The 17,926-nt window shown below is 43.4% G+C and overlaps 1 protein-coding gene and 1 long non-coding RNA gene across 4 annotated transcripts in view; one reads left to right on the top strand and one right to left on the bottom strand.

Moving 5' to 3' along the window:
- Positions 1-17,926, top strand: part of THSD7B (thrombospondin type 1 domain containing 7B) — a 395,203-nt gene that overhangs the window by 164,880 nt on the left and 212,397 nt on the right. The window contains exon 8 of the mRNA XM_075609482.1: positions 390-590. Within this exon, the coding sequence (XP_075465597.1) occupies positions 390-590 (201 nt within the window). The remainder of the gene's footprint in view (positions 1-389; positions 591-17,926) is intronic.
- LOC142499709 (uncharacterized) overlaps positions 1-17,926 on the bottom strand; it is a 76,359-nt gene that overhangs the window by 2,323 nt on the left and 56,110 nt on the right. For 2 of the 3 annotated variants that reach the window (XR_012802715.1, XR_012802716.1), the window contains one exon: positions 7,522-7,599. This is a non-coding gene — a long non-coding RNA (uncharacterized LOC142499709). Of the gene's footprint in view, positions 1-701; positions 831-7,521; positions 7,600-17,926 lie in introns of all 3 variants that reach the window. The other variant, XR_012802717.1, reaches the window with a different exon arrangement.

Below are 17,926 nucleotides of genomic sequence, written 5' to 3'. Positions count from 1 at the left end.
ACAATAGGGTTAGGCAAAGGTGTTTAAAATTAGGTGATTTTTCTCACTTTATCCGTCTCCTACTAATAGAAATCAGTCTATTTTTATTTCATCTCTAGTATTACAGTTTGATAGTGACATTTCTTGCGACATGTATACATTTGCATATGCAGACATAGATAATTAGATGATCGGTAGGTGACTTTATTGTGTAAAGTGCATCTATTTTACATGACTACAAGGAGATTAAAAGGCTAATTTAAAAGGGCCGTCCCTTTAGCAATTCTGCGCGTCTTCCCGTTTTAGGCATACTCTAATAATAATGATGGATAGGCTTCTAACATTGCTACCCAGGAGAAAACGATATATATATATTTATTTCTAAGTGTGACTTGTCTCTGGTTTTGTAGGATTCAGATTAAGAAGAAGGCATATTATAGTTCAGCCAACAGGCGCTTGTGGAAAGTGTCCACATTTAGTGGAATCAATCCCCTGTGATGATCCTGTGTGTCACAACTGGGTGGTTTCTGGAGAATTGCACTGTGTTCCAGAAAATGGAGAATGTGGACATGGAAAATACAGACTGAACACTACATGTAACGATGAGAATGGTAAGTCCTCGAGCACACATTCTGCATTCAAATAATCCCCTGCTAAGTGAGATCTAACGTGCCTTGCCCATGGTCACAAGAAGCTGATACTGGCAGCCAAACTGTGTTTACCTGCTTCAATGGCAGTGATGATATCTCTATGCAACTCTTTCTCCCATAACTTGCACATTGTTCTCTTACGCGGGGATATTTCCTGTTAGAACACTGTGTTGTTTTCTTCGGCCAGCCTGTAAAAACATCCTAAAAATCTCTCATTTTAAGCAGTGGAGCTCTCCGCCAATTCCCAAACTAGCGAATGAATTTTGCTGCACCGTTCAATCTGTTGGGCTCACTTCCTGCTAATATTTCCCAAATTGTACATGGTTAAAATGCTGTGTCCATCTTTTATTGAAAACAGTTATTGTTCTTTATGCTGGGTTATGGATGTGAACACAAGGCTGTGAGAGATAAGATCCCCTTCATCATTTTCTGCTGATAACTCCATTTGTATTGGAACATGCAACGCTCATTTAATTACCATGCATCAGTTTACAGCAGCATTTTTCATTTCAGTAATGCTATCCCCATTGCTGCCCGGAGGGGCGGGGGTTTAGCAGGGCTGCTACGAATTGCAAATATACAATGGCAACATAACAGATGAAACTTTTTATTCAATTACAATCATAGCTATAGATATGGAACCTTTAAAATGCATTCACAGTACAGTTGTATGGAGGTATTTAATCTCTGTATTAGCTCATGGTAATAATGTACAGAGATCTGCAAAGCCCCTCAGCAGTACATCAAGATATTGGATTTTATTAATTAAACTGTGATGGTGCCGATCAGAGCACGGTCGCACAGAAACTCCCATTGAAGCCAATGGGAGTATCTGTGTAATAGTGCTCTGATCGGCACTATCCGAGTTTAATTAATAACAACCCAATATCTTGATGTACTGCTGTGGGGCTTTGCAGATCTCTGTACACACATGGCAGACAGTCATCTGAAAACTCAATAAGTATTAGAAACAGCATTTATTTAAACAATATTTGAGTAAGTCCGGGCCCCCTTCCTCCACCGGGCTCCCCTTCCCTCACACCTAACCCCCACTTGACTAGTGTTGCCAAGTGGCTTCTCCAAAAATACTGGACATGATGGTGAATGGTGTGACACGCTCGAGACTCGAGACACACACACACACACACAACCCCTCTCACTTCTCCACTCCATGCGGTTTCCTCCTCTCCTTGGCCCTGCCCCCCAGGCTCCCGACACCTCTATTACCCAGCAGCACCCAATCAGGATGGAGGAAGCTGCCCAACCCCCTAGCAACAGCCCTGCTCAAGACTTCAGTGCTGGACCCTGGGAAACAATATATTTCCTATCAGGACATTGATTTTGCATGTCAAAAAATAGATAATAATGATTTTTTTGCTAGTATCTGCAGCGGATCTGAGCATTTGAAGAAGTCTGTCTGCTTGTGTTTTTGTATCTGTTGTTCTTCTGTAAAGAGGAGCCAGGACGTTAGGATTAGTTTCAGTTTTAGGGATATGGCGGTTTTTGGTGAAATTAAAATAATCTCAACAAATTGCAAAAAAAAAAACGCCTGAATGTCGATCAATTTAGGAATTTTCAGGCAGTGCTTGTAAATAATTTTCATCTCTTTAGTAGCCACAGGGAAAACTGTACACGTGGATGTCACTATTTTGCTTATTCCTGCCTTCCAACACATTTGATAAAATTGCATTTGTCTGACAATTGCAAGTACTACAGTACTACAAGTTTATAGATAGGTTCCTTAAAACAATACAAAAACGATATTATTTAAGGGATTCTTACGTGCAGGAAAGTGTAAAAGAGTAGCTTCACAGGTTTGTAACGCATGAAAATCTGTGTCTCGTAGCCGTAAAATATTTGTGTTTGCTAAGCAGTAGGACAGACTTATCTCGTGCTATAGATTTAGAATGTACTCGCTATTAAACTGTGTATGTAAACTACATAACTGTCAGGCCCACTGGTCCGCTAAGTGAACAGGTATCGTAATAAATATTCCTTACAGCTGTTTGCTAGTGATCAGGCTTCCTGTTACATTTCGCTGCCTTCATTTTTCATTTTTATGACTGGGGGTTTTATGAAAGTTTGCCAGGTCATTACTGTGCCAAGCAAATCAAGCATCCCTTTAAATACACTGAACTCTTTGCTGAACCTGTCTTGCATTAGAAATTAGTAACTTCCAGTACAAACGAGATATAAAACTGCAGTTTTTAGCCTGGTTGAGATGTGGTTCTTCACGTTGGAATGAAGGCAGCTGGTACTCAACATTAACCTGTTGACTACCGGAGAACGACAATGTAATCTTTCTGACTGGGTCGCAGGTGTAGGCATTTGGGTCCACAGCGGACTGTCCGGTTCCTGTGGTCCGCGGATTTCAGCGGACCAATCTTAAAAAGGCTGATCCACGTTTTGCCGATGTTTTACCATTATCGCCAGTGCGGGGATTCCGCACCCCGTGGACGGATTTGTAAGGCAGATTTGGAAGAATCCGCCAACGGGTTGCTGAATTCGCGGATTGGATTCGGTAAATCCATCAACGGATTCTATCCAACTGCGTTTTTTGATGACTCAGCACGGATTGAAACCGACCAAACACCGTTTGCAGATTTTACACTGCAAAATGAATATTTGGGTAGGGGGGGGGGGGGGCAAACGGATTTTGTCAGATTCACCCATCTCTTGATGCAGACCCCCTCATTAGTGAAGGAGGAATTCACTGCATCTTTCATGTGGCTATAAACGTGTCCCCACAAGGCAGTTTTGGAATGGTTTCCTGAATGCTTCAATATAAACCTACTACAGGTTGTCCTCGCTTTCCGACGTTCCGCTTTCCGGCGGATGCGTTTTCCGGCGGCGCATAATGCAGTACAAAAACTTACTATCTGCCGCCATTTTCGCGCATCCGACAGAAATCGCTGCCGTTTCCGACTGTCCCGCATCCGACGTGGGTTTGCGGGATACATTGTGTCAGAAAACTGAGGATCTCCTGTATACTATCTCCTGGAAAGGAGGATATCATCAATACCAGACTGCATCATTACTGCTGTGATGCTGCCTTTACCATTTATATTTGCTGTGACTTCACTTCTTCTCAAATTATGCACTTCTTTTTACCAGCCTCAGTATGTCTCTAACTCCATTCATATATCTCCATCTCTCCTTCCTTCACCACTTCTCAGTTCACATGAACTCCTTTTTTACGTGCGTCCTCTCACACCACACAGCTATATCCCCTGCACTAAAAAACACCCCTACAAATCATCCTCACACATCCTCTTTCTATCCATGCTTCTCCTCCTTGCTTCTGGGGATATCTCTCCCAATCCTGGTCCCTGTCTTATTCCTACATGCGCTCGTCCTCGCCTGCCAACTGCAACCTCTACTCCTTCTGGTGTCAACCCCTCCAACCTCATACCCATCCCCTGCCACCCTCCCTCCTCTCTCCCTTTCTCCTGTGCCCTTTGGAATGCTTGCTCCCTCTCTAACAAGTTCCTCTCTGTGCATGACTTCTTTCTCTCTCACTCCCTGCTTCTCTTTGCTATAACTGAGACCTGGCTCACTCAGTCTGACTCTGCTCTGGAAGCTGCCCTCTCCTACGGTGGCCTTTCCTTCTCCCACACTCCGCGCACTGATGGCAGGGGTGGAGGCGTGGGGCTCCTGCTCTCCTCTCTCTGTCGTTACCGAACCCTTCCTATTCCTCCCTCTCTTGCTTTTCCCTCCTTTGAGGCTCACACTGTCCAGATTTTCTCTCCTCTCCCTGTTCATGTGGCGGTCATCTATCGCCCACCTACCTCTACTCATCCCCCTACTGCCTTTCTCTCTCACTTTGAATCCTGGCTCTCTTTCTTCCTCTCCTCAGACTCCACTGTTCTTCTCCTTGGGGACTTCAATTGCCACATTGATGACCCCTCTCTCCCTTGGGCTTCCCGCTTTCTTTCTCTAACCTCTTCTTTTGGCCTTCAACAGTGGACTGCAGCCAGCACCCACAAGGATGGCCACTACTTAGACCTGGTTTTCACTAAGAACTTCTCTCTCTCTGATTTCTCCATTTCCCCTTTTCCTCTCTCTGACCATCATCTCATCTCATTCTCTCTATCTCGCTTCTCCCCTTCTCCACCTCCATCTACACCCCGGTTCTGCAGAAACCTGCGCTCTATTCACTTACCTGACTTTGAGTCCACTTTACGCTCCTCCCTCTCCTCTCTCAGCTCTGCTACAGAACCCGACAACCTGGTCAGGAACTACAACTCTTTCTTGTCCTCCTCTCTTGATCTACATGCCCCACTTTCTCTCTGCCGCACTCGCCCTTCTAACCCTAGACCCTGGCTAAATTCCCACACACGCATGCTGCGTTCCTCCACTCGTTCCTCTGAACGCCTCTGGAGGAAGTCTCACACTCTCGCAGACTTCCTTCACTACAAATTTATGCTATCCTGTTTCAACTCTGCCCTCTCGCAAGCTAAACAAGCCTACTTTTCTGCACTAATCAACATGCACAAGTCTAACCCACGCCGACTGTTCTCTGTATTTGATACTCTACTCAAACCACCCTCAGCTGCCTCTCCTTCCTCCATCTCCTCCATCTCCATAGACTTTGCTGACTATTTTACGGAAAAGGTGGAATCCATACGTCAGAACATCCCCTCTGTTTCTTCTTCCCATCCTACACCTCTTCCTAACTCTCCTCCTGCCTTCCTTGACTCTTTTTCCACTGTCTCAGAGGAGGATGTGTCGCTGTTGATCACCACTTCTCCCTCTACCACTTGCCCTCTTGACCCCATTCCCTCCCATCTCCTAAAACCTCTTGCTCCTACTATAATCCCTACGCTCACACACATTTTTAACTCCTCCCTCTGCTCTGGAACCTTTCCATCCTCCTTCAAATATGCAACAGTCATACCATTACTCAAAAACAGCAAGCTTGACCCTACCTGTCTTTCTAACTATCGACCTGTCTCCCTCCTGCCTTTTGCCTCTAAACTCCTTGAACGTCTTGTATTCTCTCGCTTGCTCCATTTTCTCAACACCTATTCTCTCCTAGACCCTCTACAATCTGGCTTCCGCACTGCTCACTCTACGGAAACAGCCCTCACTAAAATAACTGACGACCTCCATGCTGCCAAAGACAGAGGTCATTACACTCTGCTCATATTACTCGACCTCTCTGCAGCATTTGACACCGTGGACCACCCTCTTCTCCTTCACATTCTCCATACTCTTGGTATTCGGAACAAAGCTCTATCCTGGATCTCATCCTACCTCTCCCATCGTACTTTCAGTGTCTCTTCTGCTAACACCTCCTCCTCCTCTATTGATCTCTCTGTGGGGGTACCCCAGGGCTCTGTCCTGGGACCTCTTCTCTTTTCTCTGTACACACTCTCTCTAGGTGACCTAATAACCTCTTTTGGGTTTAAATATCACCTCTATGCTGACGACACACAAATATACTTTTCAACACCTGACCTTACACCTGCTATACAGACCAAAGTTTCTGAATGTCTCTCTGCTATATCATCCTGGATGGCCCTCCGTCGCCTTAAACTCCACATGGCTAAAACAGAGCTCCTCATACTACCTCCCAAACCTGGCCCTACTACCTCCTTCCACATTACTGTTGGAACTACGATCATCCACCCAGTAGCCCAAGCACGCTGCCTAGGGGTCAAACTCGACTCCTCTCTCACATTCGCCCCTCACATTCAAAACATTTCTAAAACTTGTCGCTTTTTCCTCTGCAATATAACAAAGATACGCCCTTTCCTCTGTTGCTCGACTGCTAAAACTCTGACTCAGGCCCTCATTCTCTCCCGTCTTGATTACTGTAACCTCCTGCTGTCCGGCCTTCCTGCCTCTCACCTGTCTCCCCTACAATCTATCCTAAATGCTGCTGCCAGAATCACTCTACTCTTTCCTAGATCTGTCTCAGGATCTCCCCTCCTGAAATCCCTCTCCTGGCTTCCAATCAAATCCCGCATCTCACACTCCATTCTTCTCCTCACTTTTAAAGCTTTACACTCTTCTGCCCCTCCTTACATCTCAGCCCTAATTTCTCGCTATGCACCATCCCGACTCTTGCGTTCTGCTCAAGGATGTCTTCTTTCTACCCCCTTTTTATCTAAAGCCCTCTCCCGCCTTAAACCTTTTTCACTGACTGCCCCACACCTCTGGAATGCCCTTCCCCTCAGTACCCGACTAGCACCCTCTCTACCCACCTTTAAGACCCACCTTAAGACACACTTGCTTAAAGAAGCATACGAATAGCACTGTGAACATTCTGAACACATGATATAAAGCTTGGCCCCCTGCAGACGCACTTACCAGAACTCCCTCCTCCTGTCTCTGTATGTTCTCCCTACCTACCAATTAGATTGTAAGCTCCTCGGGGCAGTGACTCCTCTTCCTTAATGTTATGTTTGTCTAAAGCACTTATTCCCATGATCTGTTATTTATATTATCTGTTATTTATTCGATTACCACATGTATTACTACTGTGAAGCGCTATGTACATTAATGGCGCTATATAAATAAAGACATACAATACAATACAATACAATACCAATAGTGGATAGGATTTAACAATAGTGGAATAGTGAAAATGCACAGTTACTGTAAGAAAAAGAATAATACAATACATTTAGATAATCAAATAATCTTCAAATCATTTCCCAAAGGGGCCAGGTCTCTAAACGATTATGAGTTTAGGGCCAGAAGAGCCTTGTAATGTGATTTTTGGTATATTAAAAACCATAATGAATCAATAAAAGAATAACAGTGTGAATATTTCACAAGTATTTTTAACATCTGTATTATATATTTTCATTACCATCCTATACGAGGTGGTTTACAGTAAGTGTGAAATATTGCACTTAGCCACTTGAATAAGTAATTAAATTACCAAGAGCAGATGGGACTCACGGAGACCCAGCGTGGGCTGCATTTGTGTTTGAGGCTGTTAAAATGTCACATCTTCTTTCTAAAGAGGACACAGAAAAGTACAAACAGCTATTAACAACCTTAAAGAACTAAATATTAAAAACATATCATGGTTGTTTGATAATACAGCTTTTAAAAATGAAAAAATAAGCTTCTTTTTAACTGAAACTCAATAAAAAATACCACTTGGGAGACATTCGCATGTCTCAGACAGGTCTGCAGCCTTGTCTTTCACCATTCTCTCTTAGCATACAATGCGTTCGCTGCAGCCAGGCATTCTGGGTAATGACATGCCCTTTGGAATGCTCGCTCCCTTTCTAACAAGTTCCTATCTGTGCATGACTTCTTTCTCTCTCACTCTCTGCTCCTATTTGCTATAACTGAGACTTGGCTGCCCTCTCCTATGGTGGCCTTTCTTTCTCCCACACTTCATGCCCTGATGGCAGGGTTGCTCTCCTCTCGCTACCGTTACGTACCCTTCCCACTCCTCCCTCTCTTGCTTTTCCCTCCTTTGAGGATCACACTATTCAGATCTTCTCTCCTCTCCCTGTCCATGTGGCGGTCATCTATCGCCCACCTACCTCTACTCATCCCTCTTCTGCCTTTCTCTCTCAATTTGAACCCTGGCTCTCTTTCTTCCTCTCCTCAGACTCCCCTGTTCTTCTCCTTGGGGACTTCAACTGCCACATTGATGACCCCTCTCTCCCTTGGGCTTCCTGCTTTCTCTCTCTAACCTCTTCTTTTGGCCTTCAACAGTGGACTGCAGCCAGTACCCACAAGGATGGCCACTACTTAGACATGGTTTTTAACTAAAAACTTTTCTCTCTCTGATTACTCCATTTCCCCCTTTCCTCTCTCTGACCATCACCTCATTCTCTCTCTCTCTCTCTCTCTCTCTCTCTCTCTCTCTCTCTCTCTCTCTCTCTCTCTCTCTCTCTCCTCCCCCTCATCTACCCCTCGGTTCTGCAGAAACCTGCACTCTATTAACCTACCAGCCTCTCTCAGTTCTGCTACAGACTCTGACAACCTGGTCAGGAACTACAACTCTGCCTTATCCTCCTCTCTTGATCTACATGCCCCGCTATCTCTCTCCCTTCTAACCCCCAGAAATTTATGCTATCCTGTTTCAACTCTGCCCTCTCTCGAGCTAAACAAACCTACTTTTCTTCATTAATCAACACGCACAAGTCTAACCGACGCCGACTCTTCTCTGTTTTTGACTCTCTAATCAAAGCACCCTCAGCTGCCTCTTCTTCTTCCTCCATCTCACCTCAGGACTTTGCTGACTATTTTAAGGAAAAGGTGGAATCCATAAGTCAGAACATCCCATCTGTTTCCTCCTCCCATCCTACACCGCTTCCTAACTCTCCTCCTGCCTTCTTTGACTCATTTTCCACTGTCTCAAATGTGTCACTGTTGATCTCCTTTTCTCTCTATACCACTTGCCCTCTTGACCCTATTCCCTCCCATCTCCTAAAACCTCTTGCTCCTACTATAATCCCTATGCTCACACACATTTTTAACTTCTCCCTCTACTCTGGTACCTTTCCACCCTCCTTCAAGGATGCAACAGTTATACCATTACTCAAAAACAGCAAGCTTGACCCTAAATGTCTTTCTAACTATCGAACTGTCTCCCTGCTGCCTTTTGCCGCTATACTCTTGAACGTCTTGTATTCTCTCGCTTGCTCCATTTTCTCAACACCTATTCTCTCCTAGACAATTTGGCTCCCGTACTGCTCACTCGACTGAAACAGCCTTCACTAAAATAACTAATGACCTCGATGCTGCCAAAGACAGAGGTCATTATACTCTGCTCATATTGCTCGACCTCTCTGCAGCATTTGACACTGTGGACCACCCTCTTCTCCTTCACATTCTCCATACTCTTGGTATTCGTAACAAAGCTCTATCCTGGATATCCTCTTACCTCTCCCATCGTACTTTCAGTGTCTCTTCTGCTAACACCTCCTCCTATATCGATCTCTCTGTGGGGGTATCCTAGGGTTCTGTACTGGGACCTCTTCCCTTTTCACACTTTCTCTAGGTGACCTAATCACATCTCTTAGGTTTAAATATCACGTCTATGCTGACGACACACAAATTTACTTTTCAACCCCTGACCTTACACCTGCTGTACAGATCAAAGTTTCTGAATGTCTTTCTGCGATATCATCCAGGATGGCCCTCCGCCGACTTAAACTTAACATAGCAAAAACAGAGCTCCACATACTTTCTCCCAAACCTGGCCCTACTACCTCCTTCCACATTACGGTTGTAAGTACTATCATACACCCAGTGGCCCAAGAACGCTGCCTAGGGGTCACACTTGACTCCTCTCTCACATTCTCCTCTCACATTCAAAACGTTTCTAAAACCTGTCGCTTTTTCCTCCGCAATATTACAAAGATTTGCCCTTTCCTCTGTTGCTCGACTGCTAAAACTCTGACTAAGGCCCTCATTCTCTCCCGTCTTGATTACTGTAACCTCCTGCTGTCCGTCCTTCCTGCCTCTCACCTATCTCCCCTACAATCTATCCTAAACGCTGCTACCAGAATCTCTCTACTCTTTCCTAGATCTGTCTCAGCATCTCCCCTCATGAAATCCCTCTCCTGGCTTCTGATCAAATCCCGCATCTCACACTCCATTCTTCTCCTCACTTTTAAAGCTTTGCACTCTTCTGCCCCTCCTTACATCTCAGCCCTAATTTCTCGCTATGCCCCATCCCGACTCTTGCGTTCTTCTCTGTCCGGCCTTCCTGTCTCTCACCGGTCTCCCCTACAATCTATCCTAAACGCTGCTGCTAGACTCATTTTACTCTCCTAAATCTGTCTCAGCGTCTCCCCTGCTGAAATCACTCTCCTGGCTTCTTATTAAATCCCGCATCTCTCACTCAGTTCTCCTCCACACTTTTAAAGCTTTACACTCTTCTGCCCCTCCTTACATCTCAGCCCTAATTTCTCGCTATACAAAATCCCAACTCTTGCGTTCTGCTCAAGGATGTCTTCTCTCTACCCCTTTTGTATCTAAAGCCCTCTCCCGCCTTAAACCTTTTTCACTGACTGCCCCGCACCTCTGGAATGCCCTTCCCCTCAATACCCGACTAGCACACTCTCTATCCACCTTCAAGACCCACCTTAAGACATAATTGCTTAAAGAAGCATACGAGTAGCACCGTGGCTAATACTATACACATGATACATCAAGCTTGGCCCCCTGCAGATGCACTTACCAGAATGCCCTCCCACTGTCTCTGTACGTTCTTCCTACCTACCAATTAGATTGTAAGCTCCTCGGGGCAGGAACTCCTCTTCCTAAATGTTACTTTTATGTCTGAAGCACTTATTCCCATTACCTATTATTTATACTATTTGTCATTTATGATTGTCGCGTATTACTACTGTGAAGCACCATGTACATTAATGGCGCTATATAAATAAAGACATACAATACAATACAAATGAGCACACAGTGTGTCATCTTAATGAAAGTCCAAAGCAAACTGACAATATTTGTCTTCATGATTAATAGGTGGGTCTCTGTGGTTTCTTGGACAGAACATTTGTAACAATACAGTAGCCCTTGTGAGTGATTTACTGTATCCATGCATCACACCACAGTATACACAGGTTACTGTAATACATTAACAAGGTGTAAAGAAACATATTTGTTGCATGTTGCAGACGGGACAACATTGTGTTCATAAATATGCATGTGAAATGATTTTTCTGATATGAAAATAAGCAGAATGAATGGGATTATCTAGCAATCAAAGGAATGAGAACACAGGGAGAGTAAAAAGTACCCCACACAGAGAGATGTCCATTCTAAAACCAGCAAACCTTCTCCCTTTCAGTTTTTATTTTATATTGCGAAACTATTCTTCAATCCCATATAATATGCGAGAAATGTCATACGATGTAAGTGCTAACTATGGAAGTTACAAAACATTACAACATTATCACCAAAACCCTACGGTATTATTATATTAATTTCTATCCATCATTGCCTCTCTCTGGTGACCCACTCTGCAAAATCATATCATCCCAATTTCATTCCGTGGGGAATATTTAGCAAGGTAGAGCCACTTCCTCTACGTTAATGAAGCAAACATTTTCATTTGCTTTGCCTGGCACTGAACAGAAGAGATTAACACAACCTCAGAACTGGCAGATTGAATGAATACAACTCTGCTCCTAGAGAATAGCCCTTTGTGCCTCTATTGTTCATTTTCTCTGTTTCTACCTTATCATATTTCCACTTCCTCTCAACATCCATTGCAATCAGATATCCAGAGCCGTTTTAACCACTAGGCCAACAAGGCGGCCACCTAGGGTGGCAACATTTGGGGGGTGGCAGCAGCTGCCTAGTTGGCCGAGTACAGTGTTTGTTAAGGGCAGGGATTTTCCCGAGCAGGGAGAGAGCAGAGCAGTTTCTAGGTTTCTCGACAGTTTCCTCCATCCGGATTGGCTGCATTACCTATCAGGTGGAGGTGTCAGGAGCTTGGGAGGTGGGGCCAAGTGAAGCAGGAAACAGCATGGACCGGAGAGACAAAAGAATGCTCTTTGAGATTACATATGGACCGGAGAGAGGGGTGTCTATGTCAAAGGGAGAGAGTGACAGACTGATGTGGAGGGAGAGATGTGGGGAGAGCGTGACACAGGAGAGCGTGACATGGGAGGAAGAGGAGGGGGGAGACGGAGAGTGGGATGGAGCTGCTTGTAGGCGAGGTCAGAGAAACATACACACGCAATACTTGTGGTTTAAGCCCTCAGGGGTCCCTGCAGACTTCGTGCTGGCTTTAAACTCCAGCTGGTCTGTCAATGCTCCTGTGACCCTCCACTCTTCCTGGAGCAGGAACACTGACAGGCAGTTACTTTCTGCCTTTTAAACCCTACTCAATCAGGAGTTCATTGAAGCAGATCAGGAAACCTGACATTAGGGTGTGGTTTGCTGGGGGGAACAGAGAGAGTTTAACTCTTCACATTCTGAGAGAGAGAGAGAGAGGAGAGGGGGGGGGGGGAGAGGAGAGGGAGGAGGGAAACAATAGGGGGGAGAGGGGGGGAGACAATAGGGGGGGGAGAGGGGTGAGACAATAGGGGGGGAGAGGGGGGAGACAATAAGGGGTAGAGAGACAATAAGGGGTAGAGAGGGAGAGACAATAAGGGTTAGAGAGACAATAAGGGGTAGAGAGACAATAAGGGGTAGAGGGGAGATAGAGGCAGAGAACATGGCGGGAGAGAGAATGACGGGGAGAGAGGGGAGAGTGTGTATGAATGTTAGAAACAATCTAGCAGGTATAGAAAACAAATTCCGAAAGTTAATTGTGTGTGGAGGTGGAAGGGGGCGCAAGGAAATGACATTTTACCTTGGGCGCCAAATACCCTTGCACAGGCCCTGAAGATATCCCTCTTGCAAACACTGTGTATAGCATTTTGTTTTTTTATTTCTGCCATACCCGTGAAGGACCCTGAGAGGTTGGAAAGCTTGTAACATATCAACTACCTGTTGGTCCAATAAAAGGGATCATACCCCCTACCCCCTCTCCCTGCTTGGTTACTACATTATACTCATGCAAACTTTGATACATCTCAGATCTCACTGTTCCAAGCAACTGATCTCCTAACTGCTCCACAACCAGTCCCCAAAGCTGTTACTGGTGCCAAGGGAGCAGAACTGACAAAAGCATCTTGATACATCGATGCAAAAGACATTATTCATTTCATTTTTTTGGAACAGTGCTCCAAATTTTCTCCAGTTGCTATGCTTGAAACAAATCCCCCGAAACATATCCCAAAACATATCTCATTCACTTGCCTTGTTCATCATCATCCCTGTATACACTAAAAATACAAAATATACTGTGACAAGCGCTATACCTAAATTAAAACTATGCAGTGCATATGTGAATTAATAAGTGCAGTGCACAACTAAAGCAGCCTGGTAATCTACTGAGGAATATCCCAAAATAAACCTCAAAACAAGAATATAAATACAAAAATAGACATGGACCTGGCGCATGTGTAAATACAGTGAAATGATGTGAAATGATATTAAAGTCCAAATATACAGACTATTGTTCCCAATCTTGAGTGGTCATCTGGTGATAGATGGTATCAAAATCACAGTTCACAGAGCAAAGAGTGAACAGTCCTCCTCACGATATATTCAACCTGCAGATGTATGACATAGAGCAGAGAAACAGGACATTGCGCGGTATATCTAGTTGCCAAATGTGCCCTTATGATCAAAGCTCAATGAAATGCCTACTTACTAGAAGTAGATAGGATGCATGCAGGGGAGAGAATCTGTACTTGGAGCCTTCTGAGTCCTGGTCGCCTCTGGTGTAACACGAACCCCTCGTGGTATCCTCTGCTTCCGTGGACGTCAGGCAGGTCTCCCTTTCAGGAACGTAGTTTCCTGGATCTGCTTCAGGGTTCCTTCAGCCTCTTATTTCCTCCAGTGGGGACAAAAGAGGGCAAAGGATTGCGCAATAATAAAAAACTTTAATGACGCCTACCTAAAACAAATAAAATACTCACAAAAGACGGTGAGTGTAAAAACAAAGAAGTGCCCGACCCAGCACAACCCAAACGCCGCACTCAGTCTTTGTATGTCCTCCTCGGTGCCGCGTGTACCTCGCGGGATTCCTCTTCAATGACTAGCAGCTTGAGTGTGTGGGGCAGTACCTCTTAGGCTCCTCTTAGCCTCTTAGGAGCTCCCCTCCCCGCTGCCAGCACATCTCCCCATCCCCCCTCTTCCCCCCACTGCTGGAAGTAGGGAGGGGGAGGTGCGTCACATTGGAAGCTCAAAATTGTTGCGTTGACCTACAAATCCACATCAGAATGTCCAGTGAAAGTTTCGTTGTGCTACATGGTGCCATTTTTGAGCTTTCGATGCTTCGGACATACAAAGAAACACACAAACGGAATCCAACTTAGAATTATAGTATAGATAGAGTGGGATGAATAAATTAATGCATTGCAAGTGAGTAGTTCTCCGTCTGTCCCATATATTGAGATGGTAAGGTCCCCATGGCTCTTTAGGGAGGAGGTACAACAACGAACATTGCTACATGCCCCACATTCAATATATGAAATGTATTCAGCACAGTAATGCAGAGGCAAATATCTGACATTACAAAATAGGTAATAATGTGTAGTTCATAAACTTGGCACCTCACTTTAAAAAGCAATATATTTTCTACTAATAATACTGTACAATGCCATTTGATTGCTAGTTTTCTGAAGTGTTGATTTTCTCTTGACTTTTTCTGAGAAGAAATATTTTTCAATGACTCAATCACAGAATAAATATGTATATAAAGCACAATTTAAAAAAGACCCATTGTTTGTCTGAGTTTCCAGATCTAATTGGATTTCAAAAAATAGTCAAAGCACATTGTGGTGAATTCATAATATATATATATAGGAATAATATAGAATTAGAGTGTCTAATTTACTTTCTTCTTCTCAAGCACAGTGATATGTTTTCACCCTTTGAACTAATATTTATTACAGTTTTACTCAACTGAGTGCACACAGGAAATAAATGCAATAATGCATGAATTATTCCAATAAATATTAAATGCCTGACTCTGCAAACACAATTTCAACATCTTCCCATACACTCAATCTCAGTAACTTTATAAATAGTCTTATTTTATATTCCAAAGCTTTCAGCCCTTCACTGGAGAAGCGGGCAATGCATTTAAGAAAAATGTGTTGCCTCTATAGTAAGTGAAGCGGGGGACCATAAAAAAGACGGACAGCCATCTTTAAGAGGTAGGAGAAAAAAAGTGGGTTTCATTTTTAAATGATTTTGAAAAGTAACAATAAGAAACACTATTTTCCTTTGCCTCCGGTGCAGAATACAGTTTATTGTGTCTGTACAGCTGTGTGAACATTGCACTATAAGAAGCAGATGTTTTTCTGTATAGCAGTAACAATACATGCAGATCTTTACAATGCAAGCCGACAAACTGAGTGACGCGGACTGTCACTGGAACAAGGGCTGCACCTGTGACGGTCTAATTATTGGTCTTCACATACTCTTCTGAGTATCAACATCTTCTATAAAGGTTAAAGCCACGTTGGATAGACAAAATCATCTAAATCTCTATTATTGTAGTTCTACTTTGGAAACAGTCCAATATTATTCATTAAACTCTGATGGTGCCGATCGGGGCACTGTTGCACTGAAACTCCTATTAACTTTAGTTGGACTTTCTGTGGTAGTACCTTGATCAGTTTAATGAATAACCCCCGGGGTGCTAAGATTTAAGCTACATTAGTACCTGACAATAGTAATTCAAATACAGGCATAAACAGAAGGACTTTTATGCTGCTATCAACAGGGGCTCTAATTTATCAGTAATTACGCCTGTTACATTCCATAAAGATAAGGAGTCCGTTTGAAATTTCCAGATATAAGTAAAACTCAGCTGGAATGTCTTACTTTTAAATATTTATTGGACTAATTTAAGAGGCTTGAGGCAAAATAAACCGCAAGACCTCTATTCTCCATCCATCAGTCGTTTCCTTCAAGCTATTAAGCATTGTGTTTATTATGACCCTTCCAATACAAAGGGCCCCATTCAATATGTTGTAAATCTGCTTCTTCATGTCAGGGAAGCTCTGCGCTCCGTTCAAATAAAGACGTTTCACAGAGTATTAAAAGGGGTCCTAATTGTAATATTTTTGCGATGGGCATACTGTATGTCACGGTATACAGACGAGACAACGAGTATTCTAAGGCTTGCCTTAAACTAGCCCGGTTACATTTTGGGTACATGCTGGGTGTAACCTGGCTAGTTTAAGGCAAGTTTAAGGCATTTCTGCATTGATTAATGACCCATCGGATTAACACAGCAGGGGTCCCTGGCAGTCTCATTCAGTTTGAATGGGACTGTCGGGACCCCCGCTGTTAATCTGATGGGCCATTAGTCAATGCAGAAATGCCTTAAACTTGCCTTAAACACGACCCAGCATGTACCTGGGTTTTTTTGTCGATTGCCACTGGTTTGTGTTAGAATAACCGTCGGCACTACCGTATACATGAACTAAGCCAAATCAGACCAAGGCAGAATTAGTAGGTCAAACCTCATAAAAACTGAAGGATATGTCAGAGAGATCAGAAAGGGCAAAAGGAAAAGCAGAGGCCTGACACCTAATGTCAGATCAACACAAGTTCTAACTGAATTAATGTGTAATGAGGTGCTGTATCGGAGCAATGTTTTCAGCGCACAGCCCCTTCGTCGTGTCTTTTGCAAAACAACAGAGAATAGTGTGGAAAAGACCAATCACATGATATAATATCAAACCACACACGAGTCTCCGCGTGTTCCTGTTTCTTCACACTAGTGGACTTCTAGCCATGGCCAGGAGATCCGAACTGAAGGCAATATGCAGGGACGCCATAGAAGCTTATACGGAGAGGGACATTTCATAAATACTAACAACACGACAAAATGAAATCGTAATAAGTAAACACAATGGGGAAATACAATATTAAAGCTCTGCGAATGTATAGTTGATGGTAGATATTCAGCCACGTGTAAAGAATACAGGTCGCATCTCCCTGTAAGACTGAAAAGCATAAGAACACAAATATGTTTACTATGTCAACACAAGATTATTCGGACATGTAGCCTTTCATATAACATGACATTTCTGGTGAATTCTTGGACTTAAAATGTGGAAGCATATGGTAGTCTAGCATCTTAATACTAATACAAGTCAGCTAAATGAAATAGACATTTGTCCAATAATCTTATATTTATAGTACATCATCAACAGGTTTTATTCATTATCTTGAGGTCACAATTTATAGTTTCTATTAGTTGCTCTAAGACCTCATTTAAATTATCCTCTGAAACTAAAGGTCAGTGGTCAATCTGTGATGCGATTTAATTTCCCAAGAGGAATGTGTGAAGAAGAGATGCAATTTGCACCTATAATATAGTCAGACAGGTGAATACTAAATACAATAATAATTAAAAAACAAACAACCTATACAGTGTATGTGTGCTTGTGCAGTAAGTTGTTTAGGGAACACACAAACAACTTTGTGATGTAAAGGCAATACTGGTTAACTACATACAACTATAAATGGACAAGTCATATCAATTGACAGCTGGGTAATTTGTACAACACCAAAAATAAATATCCTATTCTAGTATCATGTTTGTTTACCTAACATGTTATAACAACGTGTACCTGCATGTTCTGGTGGCTGTATTGCTACAGAAACTAGTTTATTTGGAGGTTGGGATGCGAGTTGTCATAATTTTAATGCGCTAACACTGATTAAACAATGACATGACTGGAACAGGTCAGTAGAGCCATCTTCACCTGTGTCTAGAACAG

Source organism: Ascaphus truei, chromosome 7 (genome assembly GCF_040206685.1).
Source record: "Ascaphus truei isolate aAscTru1 chromosome 7, aAscTru1.hap1, whole genome shotgun sequence".
In the NCBI taxonomy this organism is placed as follows: domain Eukaryota; kingdom Metazoa; phylum Chordata; class Amphibia; order Anura; family Ascaphidae; genus Ascaphus; species Ascaphus truei.
This window is presented reverse-complemented; position numbering and strand designations above follow the sequence as displayed.